Source organism: Lampetra fluviatilis, chromosome 48, assembly GCF_964198595.1.
Source record: "Lampetra fluviatilis chromosome 48, kcLamFluv1.1, whole genome shotgun sequence".
NCBI classification, from domain to species: domain Eukaryota; kingdom Metazoa; phylum Chordata; class Hyperoartia; order Petromyzontiformes; family Petromyzontidae; genus Lampetra; species Lampetra fluviatilis.
Genome location: NC_136322.1, coordinates 5887009 through 5907841, shown reverse-complemented (window position 1 = coordinate 5907841; position 20833 = coordinate 5887009). Strand labels below are relative to the sequence as shown.

General features: G+C 50.2%; 1 protein-coding gene across 1 annotated transcript in view; it reads right to left on the bottom strand.

Moving 5' to 3' along the window:
• Positions 1-20833, bottom strand: part of LOC144948138 (uncharacterized) — a 62939-nt gene that overhangs the window by 11052 nt on the left and 31054 nt on the right. Inside the window, exons 10-14 of the mRNA XM_078877567.1 lie at positions 18792-19136; positions 17774-17923; positions 16446-16653; positions 12673-12782; positions 10765-10873 (exon numbers count right to left, since the gene is read on the bottom strand). Of these exons, the coding sequence (XP_078733693.1) occupies positions 10765-10873; positions 12673-12782; positions 16446-16653; positions 17774-17923; positions 18792-19136 (922 nt within the window). The remainder of the gene's footprint in view (positions 1-10764; positions 10874-12672; positions 12783-16445; positions 16654-17773; positions 17924-18791; positions 19137-20833) is intronic.

Below are 20833 nucleotides of genomic sequence, written 5' to 3'. Positions count from 1 at the left end.
TTTGGTCGTATGGATGTTATGTACACGCGATTTTGTGTATATTATGGGTAACGGCACTTTGTCAGAGAGAGAGCGCGCTTTGAGGGTGCGTGATGACGCCGTTGTGGGTGTCTCAAAGGTTAATGCTAATGGGACCGTAAATTGGCGCCAAGTTGCGTCGCGTATTCGGTTGGTCGCATGCAGCCACGAGTTGCTTTGCGAGTTGGGTTGTGTAACCAATGTGGTTGGTAAAATATTGGTTAAAAATTCCCCGATATGACTGCTGCGCGCAGCAAGCTGGGGCTGTGCGTCTATCGTTGTTGGGATTGTTACAATAAGACGGGGGAAGCAATTTGTGACCCCCAGCAAAGGGAAGCTGGGGTGCACGAATGGAGAAAACTGGCCACGTGTTCGCACGTTGGGCCGCCATTTTGCGCACACGCGGGGTATGGCGTCGATGCGCTTTGCGGAAAGGGCCGCCATTTTGAGTGCGCGCGAGATATTGCGCGAACGCGCTGGGCGAAGGGGGCCGCCATTTTGAGCGCGCGGGAAAAACCTCGGTGGGGCAAATATTCCATCTGTTATGCCTGCCATTGTTGATTGGGTGATGCACGAGTGGTGGTCACGTCGGCCTTTGGCTGATGGCTGACCTGACAGCCCGGAGGCGAAACCTCCGTGGTATGTCTTAAACTAATGGGCCGTGTGCTCATATGGCTCGGGGAGTCATGGTTCAATTGTGCGGTGGCAGACTGAACCTGGTGTGCCGGGGGCTCACGGGTTTTGGGTTAGGGCGTTATTGTCTCTATAAGAGAACATTACCCCGTGGGGGGGGTCGTTGATATCTGGCCTTGCCGAGGGATTGATCTTCCCTTGGCTATGAAGCGCATTTCAAAGATTGATGGAGCTCGTTTGACGGGGTTGCAGTGGCAGACGTGTCTTATATATTTGGACGATATCATTGTCTTCAGCCGCACATTTGAGGAACATTTAACACGGCTGGAGACAGTGTTCACGAGGATGCGCTCTGCGAATTTAAAATTTAAACCAAAGAAATGCCACCTACTGCAACGGTCCGTCCGTTATCTGGGGCACATTGTGAGTGCTGAGGGGGTGTCCACGGATACGGAAAAGACGGCGTGCGTCCGGGATTGGCCGACTCCGGCCACCGTGGGGGATGTTCGGCGGTTTTTGGGATTTGCCTCGTATTACCGAAGATTTGTGCCGGGTTTTGCGACGATTGCGAGGCCCTTGCATCTCCTTACGGGTAAAGGACGGAAATTTGTTTGGGGACAGCCGGAAGAGGCGGCCTTTCGGAGTCTGCGTGATCTATTGGCTACGGCTCCGACATTGGATTATCCCGTTTTGATCGCCCTTTCATTCTTGATACGGACGCGAGTGACACAGGTAATGGGGCGGTATTATCACAGTCTAAAGGGGGCGTAGAGCGCGTCGTGGCGTATGGTAGCCGAGTCTTGTCGCCTGCGGAAACACGCTACTGTGTCACTCGTAGAGAACTTTTGGCGGTTGGTTTTTCCTACGGCAATTTCGACCGTACCTTTACGGTCGTTCTTTTATTGTGCGTACGGATCATGCGGCCTTGCAATATGCACTTAAAATGGACTAGCCATCGGGACAGTGGGCACGTTGGTTGGACACGCTACAGGCATTTTCCTTCCAAATTCAACATCGGAAGGGAGTGCGCCATGCGAACGCTGACGCACTTTCCAGATTACCAGGGCGCGCCCCTTGTAAATGTGCGTCGGGGACGCATAGGTGTTCGCCGATTCTAAACCCCCCTCAGCCGCTTACGTTGGCCGTCGAGAAGTCGGATACTCCGATGGAACCGGGACCGACTGACGGGGTTTTGAATCTGCCGCGGTCTGTCTGGATTCGGGAACAAATGATGGATGAGTTGTTGTTGTCCATGCGGAAGCGGTCTATGAGGGACAATGGGAGTCCGAGTACGGCTGTGGGGCCGCGAACCGCTCTCCGAGATGGTCTGCTTATGTGGCGAGAAGGGTTCCAGGAAAGCTGGCGTGTGGTGCTACCAACGTCCTTGCGATTCGAGTTGATGAGAACTCTCCATTGTGACACACTATTGCATTTAGGGGTGCAGAAGACTTTGTTGACGTTGCAACGTCATTATTTTTGGCAAGGCTGGTGTGTGTCCATCGCTGATGGGATAGTAAGGGAGGAGCATGGCCGAGTGCTGCTCATCCCCGAAATGGCACTAGCTGAGAGTATGGTAAATGGATGTTGCCGTGGGTTGACGACCACGGTGAGGGTTACGGCGAATTAAACATTACCGCTGGGGAGCGTGGCTCTCTCCACGCGAGGGTGTGCGATTAGGGGTTGTTGGGTTGTTGAGAGTGACTGTGGGTACATGCTGTGTACGTCTGAGGTCTGTGCTGGTCCTCAAGGGAGGACTGCTGGTGGGTAAGAGCAGAAATTTTTTTGTTGTTGTTGTTTTCACGTGTAAATAATAAAAATGTAAATACTGGGGCGTCCATTGCGGTTATTTGGGTAATTATTGGGGTTTTCTTAAGCGGCCCGGAATTACATCATCTCCACTACCCTGGGGCCGGGTGGCTGTCGTGTACGACATGCGGATGTGCGTTGTTGTGCTTTGTGCTGTTGTTGTTCTTGTTGTTATATTACATGCTTAGTGTCCTTTAAGGGGGAAGGTCGGTTCACCGCATTACGCTTTGGTATTGTTCAGCCGAGGTCGGCTGGGTTTTTTCTATGGGGGAGGGTGGTGTAATGCGGGCGAAAGCGACCTTCCGGATGTGACGTCACAAGGAGGCGGAGCCAGGTGACGTGGGTGAAAGGTTGGGGTCCTTAAGTGGGTAAACCGGAAAGAGAAGTCAGTCGGGTTGTGAATGGAAAAGGGTGAGGCCACGAGGGCGAATGAGAGGAGGGGGGCACCGCCGGCGAGCGGGAGCCGACCCCAGAGTACAGCCAGGAAGGCTGTGTGTTAGAGGCAGCGGTGTGGCTGCAGAGAGTCGCAGGAGCGACGAAGAGAGAGAAGAGTACAGCCAGGAAGGCTGTGTGTTAGAGGCAGCGGTGTGGCTGCAGAGAGTCGCAGGAGCGACACAAGAGAGAGAGACAGCACGAGTCTGTCAGAGCGCTGCGGAGTAAGCAAGAGCGAGAAGAGCAGCAGCGATTACAGCCAAGGGGGCTGAGAGTGAGTAACAGCAGCGGAGCTGCTGTGGGGCTGCAAGAGCGACAAAGAACAGCAGCGGGGCTGCTGATGGTGACTGGAGTGACATCGGAACCAGCACTGAGAGTATAAGAGAGACAGCCGTGTGGGAATGCAGTACGGACCAAATAAAGGACACTGAGCCAGAGATCGTGGTCAAGTCTTTTATTACATATGTCTAGATGTATGTTGAAATTACTTCGCACCATACGTAGACAACCGTGCTAATTAGCGGTGCGGGGGAAGGACACAAAACTAAACACAAAGCAGTTCAAATAAATTAGTTTGTCAGACAAGATGATTTAAAAGTGCATAGTTCCAGTGGCTTCCAAATATCGGAAGGACGTTCCAGACGGCCGCAGAAGTGCATGCAATAGCATGCAATACAGTGACCATCTTTGTTCAATGGTTTAGCCAAAAGCCACTGTAAAGATGACTGAAGTTAAGTGACTCACTTAACTTTGAGGAATTTTGCATGTAGTTGTGCGATATCCGCTTCCCCAAGACCGTTTTCTAACACAGGGTGATGCACTACTCTGCGAAAAATTCTAATAGATAATTTGTCTCGTGACGAAACATCATACACACTATCAAAAGACACAGTATTACCAGAACTTTAGAAGTCTATTTCTTGAGGAAAGCAGAGTTTACACCATTGGAACCTCATTTGCCAGTAAAAAATATGATAATTGTTTTTTTACACTTCTATCTGGCAACAAAACTGCCACCTTTTTTACGAGGAGTCATGTTTGCATAGACCACAATACCTGCAGTCATAATGCAAACAAAAAACATAACTCTGATAATGTATGTGTAATAAAGGACTCGTTCACTGTGTCTGTCTCCATTGTCCTTTATTCGGGTTCTTTACAACTTGTCCCACACGGCCCGCGCTCAGAGCCTCTCCGCTTGGCAGCTCGATGCTGCCGTCGCTCCCGTAGCCTCTCTCCACTCCGATGCAGCTCCGCTGCTGGTTTCCCCGTGCAGGCCTCCGGCTGCCCTCACTGCAGCCCCACCGCTGCTCCCCATTCCTCCGTGCTCGGTCCCCGCTGGCCGACGGTGCCGAGTCTTACTGTGTGTGTGGCGATCTCGCCACTCTCCAACCTCCGCCCTGCGTGGCCTCACTCTATCTCTCTCTCCAACTCTCTCCCGTCTCTTCCGGTATCTCTCCCTTAAGACCTCATCCCTCTCTCTCACGTGACCTAACTCCTCCCCCCGTGACGTCATATCCGCGAGGCCGTTTACGCCCGCATTACACCACCCTCCCCCGTAGAGAAAATCCAGCCGACCTCGGCTGAACAATAACGACAACAAGTAATGCGAGCGAACACAACCATCACACATGCAAGGACAACGAAGCATACAATAAATATAACAAGAACACAAGAGTAAAATTCAACAAATTGTAAGGGATTTCGACCGCGTGCGGGTCGCTGGCCCGTCCCGGACGGGCAGCGGCCCTCCTGCAGACCGGGAACATGACGGGGTTTTAGGAGCGACAGGATGAGGTCCTTCTGTCGCTATTGGAGGCCCGCCAACGTCCCGGTCCCGTATCCCTGAAGGCCCAGCGTCGGAGGTGTCCCGCAATCGTGTCTGCGGCGGGGTCGGAAGGGCTGCGTGGCTCGGAGTTCCCGCAGCCGTGGTAGGCACACCCCGAGCAGAGCCCCCTGTCTCCTGCGGTGTCACGGCCGGCTTGTCTGTAACAGGCACGACAGGCGCTCTTGCAAGGTCAATAGGCACAGGCAAGGGTGAGTCGGCAGCAACAGACCCCGGCAAGGCAACATCAGGAGATGACGCATCAGGTCGAGGGGCCACATATGGTTTCAAGCGAGACGTGTGAACGAACCAACGCCGAGATCCAAACCGAACATGCGCCGACTGTGGGTTGGGAACCTCGATGAGGCGAACCGGCCCTTGCCATGGTTTATGTAATTTAGGAGAGGTACCTGGCCACACCTGTGGGCAATGGAGCCAGGCCAGGTCCCTCACCTTCCAAGGGCACTCCCCCTTAGAGCGTCGAGCACACCGCTCGTTCCGGGCCTGGGCTTTGGCCGTAGCCGTGCGGGCCCCTTCCCGCGCCTCAGTAACACGGCGAACGGTGTCCTGAATGTAATCAAGAAGAGGCTTAGCAGGTCCCCTCACTCCAGTTCCCAACTGCACATCCATCGGCGGCACGTTTTCACGACCGTACATAAGGAAAAACGGCGAATATCCTGTAGCCGCATGCGGCATCATCCGGTATGCCGAAAGTACCCCAGGGATATGCAAATCCCAATCTGATTGTTTTTCACTCACCGTGTGAAACAACATGGCGGACAAAGTCCGATTTAACCGTTCGACCATACCATCCGTTTGTGGGTGGTAGGGAGATGTCCGTATTTTCATAGTTCCAAGAGCCGCACACACTTCCCCCAACAATTTAGAAGAAAGATTCCGGCCTTGGTCTGTGAGGTGCCTCTCCGGCGCCCCCTTGTCCATAACGTACCCAAATAGAAAGGCGTCTGTAATAGACGACGCCGACTGGTCGGGCAACGGCCAGGCCATCGGCCAGCGGGAGAGGTACTCCACCCCAACCAGCAAGTATTTATTACCCTTAGCGGATGGCGGGAAGGGTCCCAAAATATCTAACGCCACCAATTCATTAACTCGAGACACCTGAATAGACTGTATCGGCGGCAGATATGGATATTTTCGTCGCTTTCGCCGGGCACAATCGGGACACGCGCGAACGTGACCGACGACATCTCTTGTCATGCCGTGCCAAAAGTAATCTCGCTGCAACGTCAATAGGGTCTTCTGCACCCCCAGATGTAAGAGCGTGTCGCAATGCAGAGTCCTAATCATTTCGTACCGCAAGGATGCCGGTACAACCAGACGCCAGCGTTCCTGTAACCCTTCCCTCCACATCAGCAGACCATCGCGGAGAGCGGTTTCCAGCACACCCCCCGTACCCGGTCCCCCACCCTCCTTCGCAGGCCGCTTCCGTAAAGTCACCAATGAATTGTCCAACATTTGTTCCCGAATCCACACAGCCCTTGGAAGATTCAAAATCCCATCAGCCGGTCAAGGGGCCATTGGAGCATCAGGCACTTCGACTGCCAACGCAACAGGCTGAGGGGGATGCTGAATCGGCATACATCTATGCGTCCCAGACGCGCACGCGCAAGGGGATCGCTGTGGCAACATAGAAAGCGCGTCCGCATTCGCGTGACGCACCCCCTTCCGATGGTGAATTTGGAAGGAAAATTCTTGCAGCGTGTCCAACCAATGCGCCAACTGGCCGGATGGTTGGTCGATCTTAAGAGCATACTGCAAGGCCGCATGATCCGTGCGTACAATAAACGAACGACCGTATAGATACGGTCGAAATTGGCGGAGAAAAAAAACAATAGCCAAAAGTTCCTTGCGAGTGACGCAGTAGCGGGTTTCTGCGGGAGACAAAACCCGGCTACCGTACGCCACCACGCGCTCCACACCACCTTTGGACTGAGACAACACCACCCCAATGCCCGTGTCACTCGCGTCCGTATCCAGAATGAAGGGGTGATCAAAATCTGGATAATCCAACGTCGGCGCCGTAGCCAATAGATCGCGCAGGCCTTGAAACGCCGCCTCTTCTGGCGGTCCCCAAGCAAATTTCCGTCCTTTACCCGTAAGGAGGTGCAAGGGCCTCGCGATCATTGCAAAATTCGGAACAAACCTCCGATAATATGAGGCAAACCCCAAAAATCGATGCACATCCCCCACCGTGGCCCGGGGTTGGCCAGTCACGGACGCACGCTGTTTTGTCCGGATCCGTGGCCACCCCGTCCGCACTCACGATATGCCCCAAGTAACGCACGGACCGTTGCAGTAGGTGACATTTCTTAGGCTTAAATTTCAAATTAGCGGAACACATCCTGGTGAACACAGCCTCCAACCGCAGTAAATGCTCGTCAAATGTGCGGCTGAAGACGATAATATCGTCTAAATATATCAGACATGTCTCCCACTGCAACCCCGTTAATACCAGCTCCATCAACCTTTGAAATGTGGCAGGGGCAGCATTCAACCCCATCGGAAGACAATTAAATTGGAATAACCCCTGCGGCGTACGGAAAGCAGTCTTCTCCCGCGAGGGCTCGTCAAGGGGAAGCTGCCAGAATCCCGAAGAGAGATCTAGCATTGAAAAGAACTTCGCCCCCGACAAGGAATCGAGGGAGTCGTCCATACGCGGCAGGGGGTACGCATCTGCCACAGACACTTTATTTAATTTCCGGAAATCTACACAAAATCGCAATTTGCCGTCTTTCTTCTTACCCAAAACAACAGGCGCGCCCCATGGGCTGTTAGATGGAGATATTATGTCCGCAGCCAACATGTCATCCACTGCTCCTCGAACGTGATCCCGCTCAGCCAGACTCATCCGATGTGAGTTCAACCGAATAGGGGCAGCGTCCCCTTTGTCAATATGATGGTAAAGCAACGAGGTGTGTCCCAAGTCCAAATCGTCGGAGCTAAACACGTCAAAATAACTCAATAATAATTTACGAATCGCGCAACGTTGTTCCCCGGAAAGGGAAGGATTTTCCCCACACAATTCGGCGATCCAGCGATTATCTGCAGCCCCAGGGCCTGAAACCCCAGCAACCATGCCCTGGCTGCCCAGATAATCCTGTGCCGTAAATGCCGTAGTGGCATGTGCCACAACCGTACCAGCCGGCACACACACATTTTCGGTACTCGCATTAAGCACCTGCAGAAATGGCTGCTGGTCCGGCCGGACAATAGTTTGCGCCCCGACGAGCGCCGATCCGCCTGTTATGGTGGCGGACGGCGACAACAAAACCCCAATTGCACCTTGATGACCAGGCACAGGCTTCCGATATCGCAAAGGGATAAGCATCTGTGAGCCAGGTGGAATGTCAACAGATACCTCGGACAGCACCTGCACCTGGGCGACCGGAGCAGGTCGCCCCCAGGGCGACGGCAGAAATGTAATTTTACGGCCACCCGGTAATTCAATGCAGCTTTCATTAATTCTAATTAGAATGGGCATCTTGGCCAGAAAATCAGTTCCCAACAAACAAGGAACTGCAAAGGACCTCGAGATTAACACAATTCCCGAGGCCGACACTCCCCCGATAGATATTTTAGCCTCCACCTGGCCCACAATGCCCATGTAACCCCCATTCGCAGCGACGCAGGAATCGTAAACCGGACGCACGGCCTCTGGTGGGATGCCCAACAGATGGAAAATTACATCCGATATAATGGTCGCGGACGCTCCGGAATCCACTAAAATACGCACGTCCACCCCTTGTATAGAACCAGGTACAGCGGACGAACCAGTAGCGGCCGCGACGACCCGCCGTGCCAATTTACGCCACTGCATTACCGAGCGACATGGCCCAGTCGATGGCCTCCCGTTATTAACAACACCCGGATCGCCCGACAACGGTGATGAGTGAGGTGTCAAGCCTTGCCGGGTGTCTGGTGCGCACCGACTTGCCTGTCCTGGAGGATCCTTCCGCGGCGCGTCCGCTGTCGAGGCCTCCTGCTGGGGCGGACCTGGGACACGGGCCCAGCAGTCCCTGGCGTAATGGCCCTTACGACCGCAGCGGAAGCAGTCGATGTCGTTGCGCCGCGCCGCAGGCCCCCCGTCCCGACGCTCCCGTGTCGGCGGCGCAGATCGCGGACTCGGCCTACTGCGGCCCGACCACCGAGCAAAGGCGGCTGTCAGCTCCTGCGGGCCCCCCCCCCCCGTCAGGAACGTACACCGCCTTCTTGGGATCCCAACCCACGGCACCTCCTTGGACGATGGGCCCCCCCGTCCACGCCGTGACTTGTTTCCAACGGCGCAGGTTGAACTGGGCATCCAGACATTTAGCGGCCGCCCGGGATGTCAGCTTTTCGTGGCCACACACCGGCATAGGAATCCCCAAATCCCGGGACAGCTCGAACATCTTACACAAAATGAGAGGTTCGAGCAGGTCAGGCTCCGTCTCCGGGTATGTGGCCATGGCCAACTCCAATACTGCACCCCTGTATGCCACCGGTGACTCCTCGGGTGCTCGCTGGCGTTGAACAAACCGGCGATGAGCATCATCCGGTGGCTCGTATGCATCTGCCATCTCGTCGAAAACTCCTCTCAATGTTTTTTTCTTCTCGGCCTTTATAGAACGGAAGAATCTCACCGACTCGTCATCGAGAAGAGTCGGTAGAACCTCCAATGCCTCAGCGTCAGTCCACCTTGCAGAGCGTACCGCCACCAAAAATCTGCAGGCGAAAGCACTCCAATCGCCACCGATGGAGAATTCTTTAACGGTTGTGAGATGACTGCGACTCCTTGTTGCGCCGTCCTCAGCCGATGACTCATCAGGCGGTATATTCAAAATGGCGTCGCATCGCAACGTGTTCAAGATGGCGGCCTCCCGCCGCGGAGAGCGCAAGATGGCGGCTTCCTGCCGTTCTTTTCCTGCCACGCCCAAGATGGCGTTTTCGTGCCGCGTGGCCGATGGCGCCGACAGCGCAGGCAAGGCAGCAACCTGCGGACCACCATCGGCTCTCCCCAACACCGTCCTCGGCGTGACGAGCTCACACAATTGCGCCAGCACGATTTTCAGTGTCTCCAGCTGCGCCGCCATCTGTCTCCATCGCAAGTCCGCGTCCTCCGGTGCAGACGGGTCCACCGACGCGGCAACATCTTGGACTCCCGGACCCGTACTCATTCCAGCATGGATCTCCTCCTCCATCGCAGGCAGGTCTACCGCCTGAGGAAGGTCGTCGTCGTCATATGATGTAGCAGATGATGGCGCAGGAATATTCTTTCTTCTGAGTTGTTTTGACATGCCGTTTCACTTCTGACACCAGTGTAATAAAGGACTCGTTCACTGTGTCTGTCTCCGTTGTCCTTTATTCGGGTTCTTTACAAATTGTCCCACACGGCCCGCGCTCAGAGCTTCTCCGCTTGGCAGCTCGATGCTGCCGTCGCTCCCGTAGCCTCTCTCCACTCCGATGCAGCTCCGCTGCTGGTTCCCTCGTGCAGGCCTCCGGCTGCCCTCACTGCAGCCCCACCGCTGCTCCCCGTTCCTCCGTGCTCGGTCCCCGCTGGCCGACGGTGCCGAGTCTTACTGTGTGTGTGGCGATCTCGCCACTCTCCAACCTCCGCCCTGCGTGGCCTCACTCTATCTCTCTCTCCAACTCTCTCCCGTCTCTTCCGGTATCTCTCCCTTAAGACCTCATCCCTCTCTCTCACGTGACCTAACTCCTCCCCCCGTGACGTCATATCCGCGAGGCCGTTTACGCCCGGATTACATATGCACTGCCCTTGAAGTTGATTGTTCCACACCCGAGACCGCTTTCCTTAGGCTTAGAGCCTAGTCTCACATGGTGTTGGACCAGATGACGTCAAAAGCCGCACAACTCAAAGACAATGCACCATCAGAGTATGAGAGCTCGGGGTAATCATTTACACCATTTTCTACTGGCAAATGAGGTTCCAATGGTGGAGACGAAGGGTTGTTCATGTACATCTGTGACCAAAGTTGATATCGCGGTGAATGTGAGGTTGGCAGCTGTGCTGTGTGTGTGCGCTCAAAACGTACAGCTGCTTCCGGCGTATGTAGAGTAAGACCCCTCCAACAATGATCACAAATGCTCCCAGCACACCTCCCACCACACCTCCCACCACAGGGCCAATGATGTTTCCCGAGCCTGATAGGGAGGGGAAAGGAGAGAAGGGCGACATCAGTGATGTGTCAACACCAATAGGATTTACATATTTCTCCATAAGAGGGTTTTTTTGGGTTATATTGGGTTATATCGCGTAAATACAAATGCGTTGTTAAACGCAACACCACCCAACACAGCCAATCACGTAACAAATGTGCCAATTAGTTACTAGTTCAGCACTAACCGGTTGTGTGTTGGAGAGTAAACCCATAACATTTACAATTCAGTACTACATTACAACTAGCCTCATCAGGCAACAGTCATAATTAAACTTTAAGAATTGGCTGTCGGGTTTTAGCGGGTTTAACGACACACATTTATATTTTTGTGATCTAACCCACTCGTCAGCATAGACCCGATCCCTGATCCTGACTCACCCAGCTTCTCTACCTGGTCCTGACTCACCACCTACTCTACCTGGTCCTGACTCACCCACCTACTCTACCTGGTCCTGGCGCACCCAACTACTCTCCCCCCCCCCTTCACTGGAACAAACTCCCCCCTCAACATTAAGCAATTATCTTCGCTCGCTCGTTTCTTCTCCTCAAAAACTCACGTATTGTTCCATAGCTCACCGCACGACTCCTTAATCTTCCCCTCATAACCACCACCATTCCTGCTTCCTCTTTATATTCTCATGACAAGGCTCCCCGCTCATTCCCTCATTCATGCAATACATTCATTCATCATCATTCGCCCACATCAATTTTGCCTTAACGTAATTGAGGAAATCATCACAGATTTGCTCATAGCTTCGTCTCGTCTTTTTTATTCACCTTATCTCCACTATTACATTCAAATTCCTAATTCTCCATACAGCGCTATATAAATTACGTTAAGACAAAATAAGCTTCTACCTGCCCACTGCTCAGGTTTCTCAGTTTTGCAAAACGCTTCAGAATAGCGGCAATGGCCTTTCTGGAACTGGAACCGTGCCAGCCCAAACAATAAATAACAGAGCTTCGAGAAAACAATTACATTTAAAAATGCGTATTGTAGATGGTCAAAATTTTGTGCACACTTTTGCTGTTCATACTGATGAATGCAGTGCTCAATGAACCTGGTTTCCCGAGTTAAATTCCCAGTCACAATTCATTTCAGGGGTGACTGATGTCTGAACCCGTCCTGGCCTCTACCGTCATGAACCAACGTGCACCGACCAGTGGGGTGAAACGTGGCCACGCAACTCCCACGTGTGGTGAAACGAGGTCAAGACAGCATTGGGAGGTGGGAAGAAGAGCACCTCCCCCCCTCCAACCCAGCTTAAATATACGCTCCAAGCTTGGTGGTGTTTCATTCTTCACCTGAGGATGGCTGCTTGCAATGTGGCCGATACGTCGTGAGAATTATTTTATTATATTTTATTTTTATTATTTTATTACTTCCCTTCTACGTGACTTTACCGAAAGAACCAGGAAGATAACCTAGATACCTCACAGATCTCATCAAGAAGCATAAAGCATCATCACACAAATTCCGGTCATCATCACAGCAGCAGCGGCTTTTGGATAGATGTCTAACAAAGATGGTCAGAGCATCACACGGTGCTTCCATTGTGCTTCTGCGGCCATCCGGAACGCCATAGGACCTATGCACTTTTAAATCATGAATTGAAAACTCTTTTCTTTGTAACTGATATTTCTGTTTAGTTTATTGTCCTTTCCCACACCTCCAATTATCACAGTTGGCTATGTATGGTGCGAAATAAGTTCAACATACATACACATGTGCACGAGCTGGATATGCTCTTATGCTGAATGGCAGTAAATCGGAATACTTACTGGATAATGTCATGAGTGGTAGAGAGAAACGTGTGTCCGTGTAGATGGCTACCCCTCCAGCGCGGACGGAGCGTGCGTTTGGAAGGTACGTGTAGACGCGGAAACTGATCCTGAATGGTGGCAATGGACAAGGTGGAAGAACGACACGAGAATGAGGGCAGGAGTTTACACAACTGATGGGTGAGGAAATATGGATCCATGGGTGGTGTATACAAGAGGTCATACCTTCTCCGTTGGCCTATTATAAGGCTTGTCATTGCAACTTTAAAACATGGCACTTGTACCAGGCTAGGTGCACTCTTTAGCAGCAGAGCAGTGTAGAAAATACTCTGAAAGAGCAAGATGGCACCATTGATGGCAGCCTCGGCCAGTTGGTGCTACCTGTTTTGTCTTGTTTTGTCTGTTTATTCAGTGTTCTGCCAAGTTTTTCGGAGTTCTCTAACAAGAGACGAACTTTAAACATCAGGGAAACAACTCGTGTGGATTTATTTCCCACTTTTCTGCTTCCAGCGGCAGAATTAGTGGGCATTCTAGTCAAAGCCGTGCTAGGCTTTGTTCAAGCAGCGAAACGCCGCCGAAGGGGTAAACGGTCGGGGGCTCTAGTACGGCTACGCAGACGCGGGATCCGAACAGTGCTTCCAAGCTTTTTCCTCTCAAACGTACGTTCACTGTGCAACAAAATGGACGAACTTCAGCTACTGATGGTGAAAAACAGAGACTTTCTTGCATCTTCTGTCTTTTGCTTCACGGAGACATGGCTGTGTGATTTGATCCCGGATACTGCGTTACAACTGGCAGACTTCCAACTCGTAAGATCGGATCGGGACATAGCACTCTTCGGCAAGACGAGGGGCGGTGGTATTTGTTTTTACACTAACAGTGGCTTGTGTGTAGATGTAACAGTGATTCTGCAACATTGTTCTCCCGACCTGGAATCATTTTTATAAACTGTAAACCTTTTTACTCGCCTCGCGAGTTCGCGTCGCTCTTTTGGTCGGAGTTTTTTTGCCGCCGGGTCCTCATGTTAAAGAGGCCCAACGCATGCTCGCCGACCAGATTCTGAGTGTGGAGCTAGAAAATCCTGATTCTCTGGTTATCGTACTCGGCGATTTTAACAAAGGTAATCTCAGCCATGAACTCCCTAAATACAGACAATTCATGAAATACCCTACCAGCGAAGGGAACACTCTGGATCACTGCTACACTACAGTCAGTAGAGCCTACCACGCCGTCCCCCGAGCAGCATTGGGACACTCTGACCATGCCATGGTCCACCTGATTCCTGCATACAGGCAGAAACTAAAGCTCTGTAAACCTGCTGTGAGGATATCTAAACAGTTGACCAGTGAGGCTATGGGTAATCTGCGGGCGTGCTTGGATTGTACTGACTGGGATATGTTCACGACTGCTACCAATAGCCTGGATGAACTCACAGAGGCTGTGACGTCGTACATCAGCTTCTGTGAGGACTGCTGTATTCCAACACGCACCAGGGTGTACTTTAACAACAACATACCCTGGTTTTCAGTAAATCTCAGAAGGTTGAGGTTGGAGAAAGAGGAAGCGTTTAGGAGTGGGGATAGAGACAGATTCAAAGAGTCGAAGAACAGGTTTAGCAAGGCGGTGAAAGAGGCTAAACGACTGTATTCAAAAAGACTAAAACATCAGTTCTCTGCTAACGACTCTCCTTCTGTCTAGAGAGGGCTCAGGCAGATCACCAACTACAAGCCCAGAGCCCCCCACACCACTAATGGCTCCCGCCTGGCCAACGACCTGAACAAGTTATACTCTAGCTTTGAAAGATATTTGGACTGTCCTGAACTACCCCTTCCCACCCAAGAGGCCTCCCCCTCCCCCCACTACAGAGATGACTCTCTCAATTCAGGAGGGAGAGGTTAACAGACTTTTCAAGAGGCAGAACCCCCGCAAAGCAGCCGGGCCAGACTGTCTCTCCGGCGACCCTCAAGCACTGCGCTGACCAGCTGTCTCCGGTGTTCACCAACATCTTCAACACCTCACTGGACACATGCCATGTATCAGCCTGTCTCAAGTCCTCCACTATCATCCCTGTGCCCAAAAAGCCAAGGCTAACAGAACTTAAAGATTACAGACCTGTCGCCCTAACCTCTGTTGTAATGAAGTGTTTTGAGTGCCTGGTACTGGCACATCTCAAAGCCATCACAGACCCTCTCCTGGACCCCCTGCAGTTTGCCTACAGAGCCAACAGATCTGTGGACGACGCAGTTAACATGGCCCTCCACGTCACCCTACAGCACCTGGACTCCCCAGCAACCTACGCCAGGATACTGTTTGTGGACTTCAGCTCTGCTTTCAATACCATCATCCCTGCCATGCGTCAGGACAAGCTCTCCCAGCTAAACGTGCCCGACTCCACCTGCAGGTGGATCACAGACTTCCTGTCTGACAGGAAGCAATGCGTTAGGCTAGGGACAGAAGTCTCTGACTCCCGGTCCATCAGCACCCGATCTCCTCAGGGGTGCGTCATTCCCCCTCTGCTATTTTCCCTGTACACCAACAGCTGCACCTCCAGTCATCTGTCCATCAAACTCTTGACGATTGCGGACGACACCACCCTCATTGGGCTCATCTCTGGTGGGGATGAGTCTGACTATAGGTGGGATGCTGACAACCTGGTGACCTGGTGTAGCCAGAATAACTTAGAGCTTAATGCTCTTAAGACCGTGGAGATGGTTGTGGACTTCAGGAAGAATACAGCCCAACTCACTCACATCACCCTGTGCGACTCCCCAGTCAACACTTTGGAGTCCTTCCGTTTCCTGGGCACTTTCCTCTCCCAGGATCTCAAGTGGGAACTGAACATCAGCTCCCTCATAAAGAGTGCACAACAGAGGATGTACTTCCTACGGCAGCTGAATAAATTCGACCTGCCAAAGACAATGATGGTGCACTTCTACACAGCCATTATTGAGTCCATCCTCACCTCCTCCATCACCATCTGGTATGCTGCTACCACTGCCAAGGACAAGAGCAGACTGCAGCGTATCATCCGCACTACTGAGAAGGTGATTGGCTGCAATCTGCCTACCCCCGAGGACCTGTACACCTCGAGGACCCTGAGGCGAGCGAGGAAGATTGTGGCCGATTCCTCCCACTCTGGACACTCTCTGTTCCAGCTACTCCCCTCCGGCAGAAGGCTGCGGTCCATCAGGACCAAAACCTCACGTCACAAAAACAGTTTCTTCCCATCTGTTGCTGGCCTCTTCAACAAGGCCAATGCTCAAAATGACTTTAACACTATATCTGCACAATGACACCTTGCAATATTTGCACTCTTACCCTATTTAAATTTTTGTAATTTTATATTGCATATTATAGCTATTGTATATTTTATATTTTATTTTATTCATATTTTTACATACTTTAGCTCCTTAGTATTAGTTAGACTTTGTACCTTTAGTATAGTTAGACTTGTACACCACTTATTTAAAATTTTGGATTCCTATATGTTGAATGTATGCACCTTCCTGCCAAAGTAAATTCCTTGTCTGTGCGAACTTTCATTGCGAATAAAACCCTTTCTGATTCTGATAGGCAGCTGTCAGATCGAGAGAAACTGCATCGGTTTAACGTCTCCAATTTACAAATGTGTTCTAGGTAGGCCTTGTCAACACTCCTGCCATTGTGAGCACGTGATGACACCTTCCTTTCAAAAACATCGCGTAAACATTTCAGTAGGGTTTTAATTCGTTGAAATAAGCTCACGGAAAAATGCACGCGGGCAGGTAACATACCTGTAGGCAGTGTTTTGCTTTAAGGGGCCATTGGGGAAGCTTCCACTCGTTCTGCCAGTGCCAATTTGGACACTGACGATGGAGTTGAGGTTGGAGCACTCGGAGGGATAGACACGATCGTCCACCTGGTACACGTTCGTGCTGCCACTCGCATATTCTGAATACGTGCTCAGAGGCCACCTCTTCTCTGGACTCTCGCTGTTGGTTCCTGTGTGATCGGACAGAGTGAATCCATCCATCGGTGGATTCCTTTTTTACATGCATTCGTAAAAAGTTGCACGTAAAGTTTCCAAAATGAATCCTCAAAGGAATACTCTATATACGTGGATCTAAATTGCACGTGAAAATTTGCACTTTAGATTCTAAATATGTATATACTACGGGTTTCGTTACCGTAACAATTTCAACTTGAAGATAGAGAATGAATTTCAATTTAAAGCTTTCGTGACTGCAGGGATTCATCTTCTTGGTTCTTTCGGTAAAGTCACGTAGAATGAAAATAATAAAATAATAAAAATACAACATAATAAAATTATTCTCACGACGTTACGGCCACAACGCAAGCAGCCGTCCTCAGGTGAAGAACAGGTCTGTCGAGAAGACAGACTCTGTCAGGTGAAGAACAGGTCTGTCGAGAAGACAGACTCTGTCTTCTCGACATACATGTTCTTCACCTGAGGGCGGCTGCTTGCGTTGTGGCCGAAACGTCGTGAGAATTATTTTATTATGTTTTATTTTTATCAATTTATTATTTCCATTCAACGTGACTTTACCGAAAGAACCAAGAAGATGATGGAGAATGACTCAGAGGTGCAAGGAAGAAGCACAGGCAAGACAGAAATGCAGCAGCAGCCAGGAAGTCAGCTGGCATCAAATTCAGACCTCGACTCCCCTTCTCTACCATCCCAGGTTAGCTCTACAGTCCTCTGATTATGAAGGTTTAATCAGTCAATTAATGAGTGTTTACATCCAGGAGGAAACAAGTACCCAGAGAAAACCTACGTAGAGCAAGACCATTCTATATAGATGCCTTCTCCTGGCCAGCGAGGGTACAGGACCACGACGTTAATGGGTCGGGTGTTTCACCATACGGAATGATTCACCAACACTCGCCTCCACTATTGTGGATTACAGACATGCAAAGCTACCAAGGCTTGTATAAAAAATAAAATTGTGGAAGAATCAGATATTGATGCCGCTACTTCTCGTATACTTAGCAAGCACTCGAATGTTTCATCTCATTCCCCCTGGTAATAAAGTTAACAATCATTTTAGTCGTGCATGAATGAAGTGACCGAGCCGTTTTCATGGCATGTCCATTGCGTTACCATCGGACTGTTTGACGATGATCGTGTAGTACTTGAGGTCACCGTTTGTGTTCTGGAACCAGCTGCAGCTGAATGAGATGGTTAGGCTGTTCGGTGTCACCTGGTTCTGCACTGTCGTGATGTTCACCGTCTCCGGAACGGGTGGAGGAGCTACCCACATGAGCATGACAGTTTTGGAAATGAGCATAGGTACACAGACTGTCGTAACTTAGAGCTATTTGTTAATCCACTACTGGACGAAGGCATAGACATTGCTTGATCATACTTTCCCATGCTGGTCAGTGTGGGATAACGAAGCAGGGGCTGGAGGAGCTAGCAACAGTTCAGATACGGATATTTACCATAGTCAGCAAATGCATGGGGTGGGGGGGGGGATAGCGCAGCACCCTCAATACGGTGACCACTGCTCCAACGTAACAAGTGAGGCTTAAACAAAAATCCATCGTAGCCGTTTTTGAACAGCCAGTCGTCAGGGCAAGTGCTATTAATGAGCAGCCATTTAAAGGATAGCACCGCTCGCAAGAGAGTTGATAAGGCCACTCCCAGAACTGGCCACCTTTTTCCCTCTGCAGTGCGGTACGTAAGGTGAACTTCTTTTGTACCGTACGTAGCCAATCATGCTAAATCGGAGGTGCAGAAAAAAAACAAATTCTGATGTTTAAACACTTAACCAGGTCGTCATTTGAGGTACAGTTGAGTAAAGCAAAGCCCAAACCTGAACTTAAGTTGTTGGGTGTGTACGATGACAACTTTGAACTGTTTATAAAAAAAAACACCATGCACAACACGATTGTTACTGGCATGTCAGAAAGTTAGGAAACGGTTAAGAATTTTAAATGACTGATACAGGTTGGTGTGGGTGGATGGGTGCTTGGACATGAACCCCCTGCTACCAGAACAGACCACCCGATTGTCTCCAATATGCATTGCACACATTTATGATTGATTTATTCACACATTTGGTACACAACTCAACAATCACAACCAATCATGTGCCAATCAAAATGTATGAACTCACCGCTTACGTCGGTCCGTGCTTTTCCTTGTAGAGTTTGACTGTGCACATATTCCGAGAAAGTGGTGATATTGACTAAGTATTCAGTATTCGGCTTCAGACGTCCAAGCATAGCAAATGTTAAATTTGTTCTTCCATTTCCCTGAGGCTCCGTAATTGTTTCATTCAAAGAATACTTTGTAATGACTGTGAAATTGTCATTGAAGACGCCTACGATCTGCAATGGTTTACTGCCGTTGATCACTTGCAGGTACAGCACGCTCCATACACCGTCGGGGAGAGACCAACTGCAGGATATATTCTCCGAGGAATACGTGAAGCAAGAAAAGTCTCTGACAGATGCTGGATCTGGGGGAGGGGGAAAAGTTGGTGAATGGGGTAGTTAGGGGGGAGGGGATGCAGGATTGGTGAAGATGTAACTCTTGCTGATATTACCAATGACTATTAATCAAACCCATTTAATTCAAACACAGTGGCACAAAAAAACTGACACTTGCAGGCTCTCAGTTATGAGCATGTGCGTGCATGTGAGACACGGTTGGTGCCTAAAATTGTCGACTCCATTGGCAATACGGGCGTGCCAACATTGGGCCCGATTCCCCTCGGTGTGCGTGCTTACCAGTCCACCTCTGCTCTGGGTCTTCTGGTTTTTCCCTCCAGATTTAAAAGTCATGAGTTTAGAGTATTTGGCTGCTATAAATTTCCACATGATGATAAGCCACTTCGTTTTTGCTATCATTTATGATCGCCAGGCCGCTTCTGAAAAGAGCTACATAGCTCAGTGGGCCTTACCTGGTACAATAAAACTAGTTTATCGTTGTGCGTGCTGATGTTACATCCCTGTATGATGATAGATAACCGGGCCTTTTCTCGTATGGCCCCCTGGCTGTGAGTTCACATCCCCTGGTCGTTCACGATGCTGACTCCCTAGCTTTATTTATATCGTGCCTTAAAAGGCACATATTTTAAAGAAAATATATATTTCGATTTAAAGCTTTCGTGACTGCAGGGATTCATCTTCTTGGTTCTTTCGGTAAAGTCACGTAGAAGGGAAGTAATAAAATAATACAAATAAATAAAATTAAAACATAATAAAATAATTCTCACGACGTTTCGGCCACACCGCAAGCAGCCGTCCTCAGTTGAAAACCAGGTCTGTCGAGGCGACAGCGTCTTGGAGTCGCGGCATCTCTTCAGAAAGGTGAGAGACTCGATTAGCTGAGCCTTCTTATCCCGGAGCTTGTTGAAGGATCTCAAAGTTATGTGGAAACCCTCCCCGTAGAGGCGGACTGCAGTCACGAAAGCTTTAAATCGAAATTTAACCGCCTCTACGGGGAGGGTTTCCACGTACCTTTGAGATCCTTCAACAAGCTCCGGGATAAGAAGGCTCAGCTAATCGAGTCTCTCACCTTTCTGAAGAGATGCCGCGACTCTAAGACGCTGTCGCCTCGACAGACCTGGTTTTCACCTGAGGACGGCTGCTTGCGTTGTGGCCGAAACGTCATGAGAATTATTTTATTGTTTTATTTGTATTTTTTTTTTTATTATTTTATTATTTCCCTTCCACGTGACTTTACCGAAAGAACCAAGAAGATGAATCCCTACAGTCACGAAAGCTTTAAATCGAAATTTAACCGCCTCTACGGGGAGGGTTTCCACATAACTTTGAGATCCTTCAAGGACGGCTGCTTGCGTTGTGGCCGAAACGTCGTGAGAATTATTTTATTTAGTTTTATTTTTATTTATTTTTTATTATCTTATTACTTCCCTTCTACGTGACTTTACCGAAAGAACCAAGAATAAAAATTATATTCCTTGAATCTTTTAGTTTGAGATTGGATTTTGTTGGGTTGAGCCTGCACGTGTGTGTGTTTTGTGCAGCCCCTTCTGACCTCCAGGTGCAAGGCGCCTTAGCAGTGTAAATAAATATCAAATTATTACGGGGATCAAAATTACGTCTGCCTACTTTAAATCACTTAGAATTACATCCTTCCACATGTTTTTGGCCTGCTTATACCAAAAGAGAATAGTGGCCTGTCAACAAG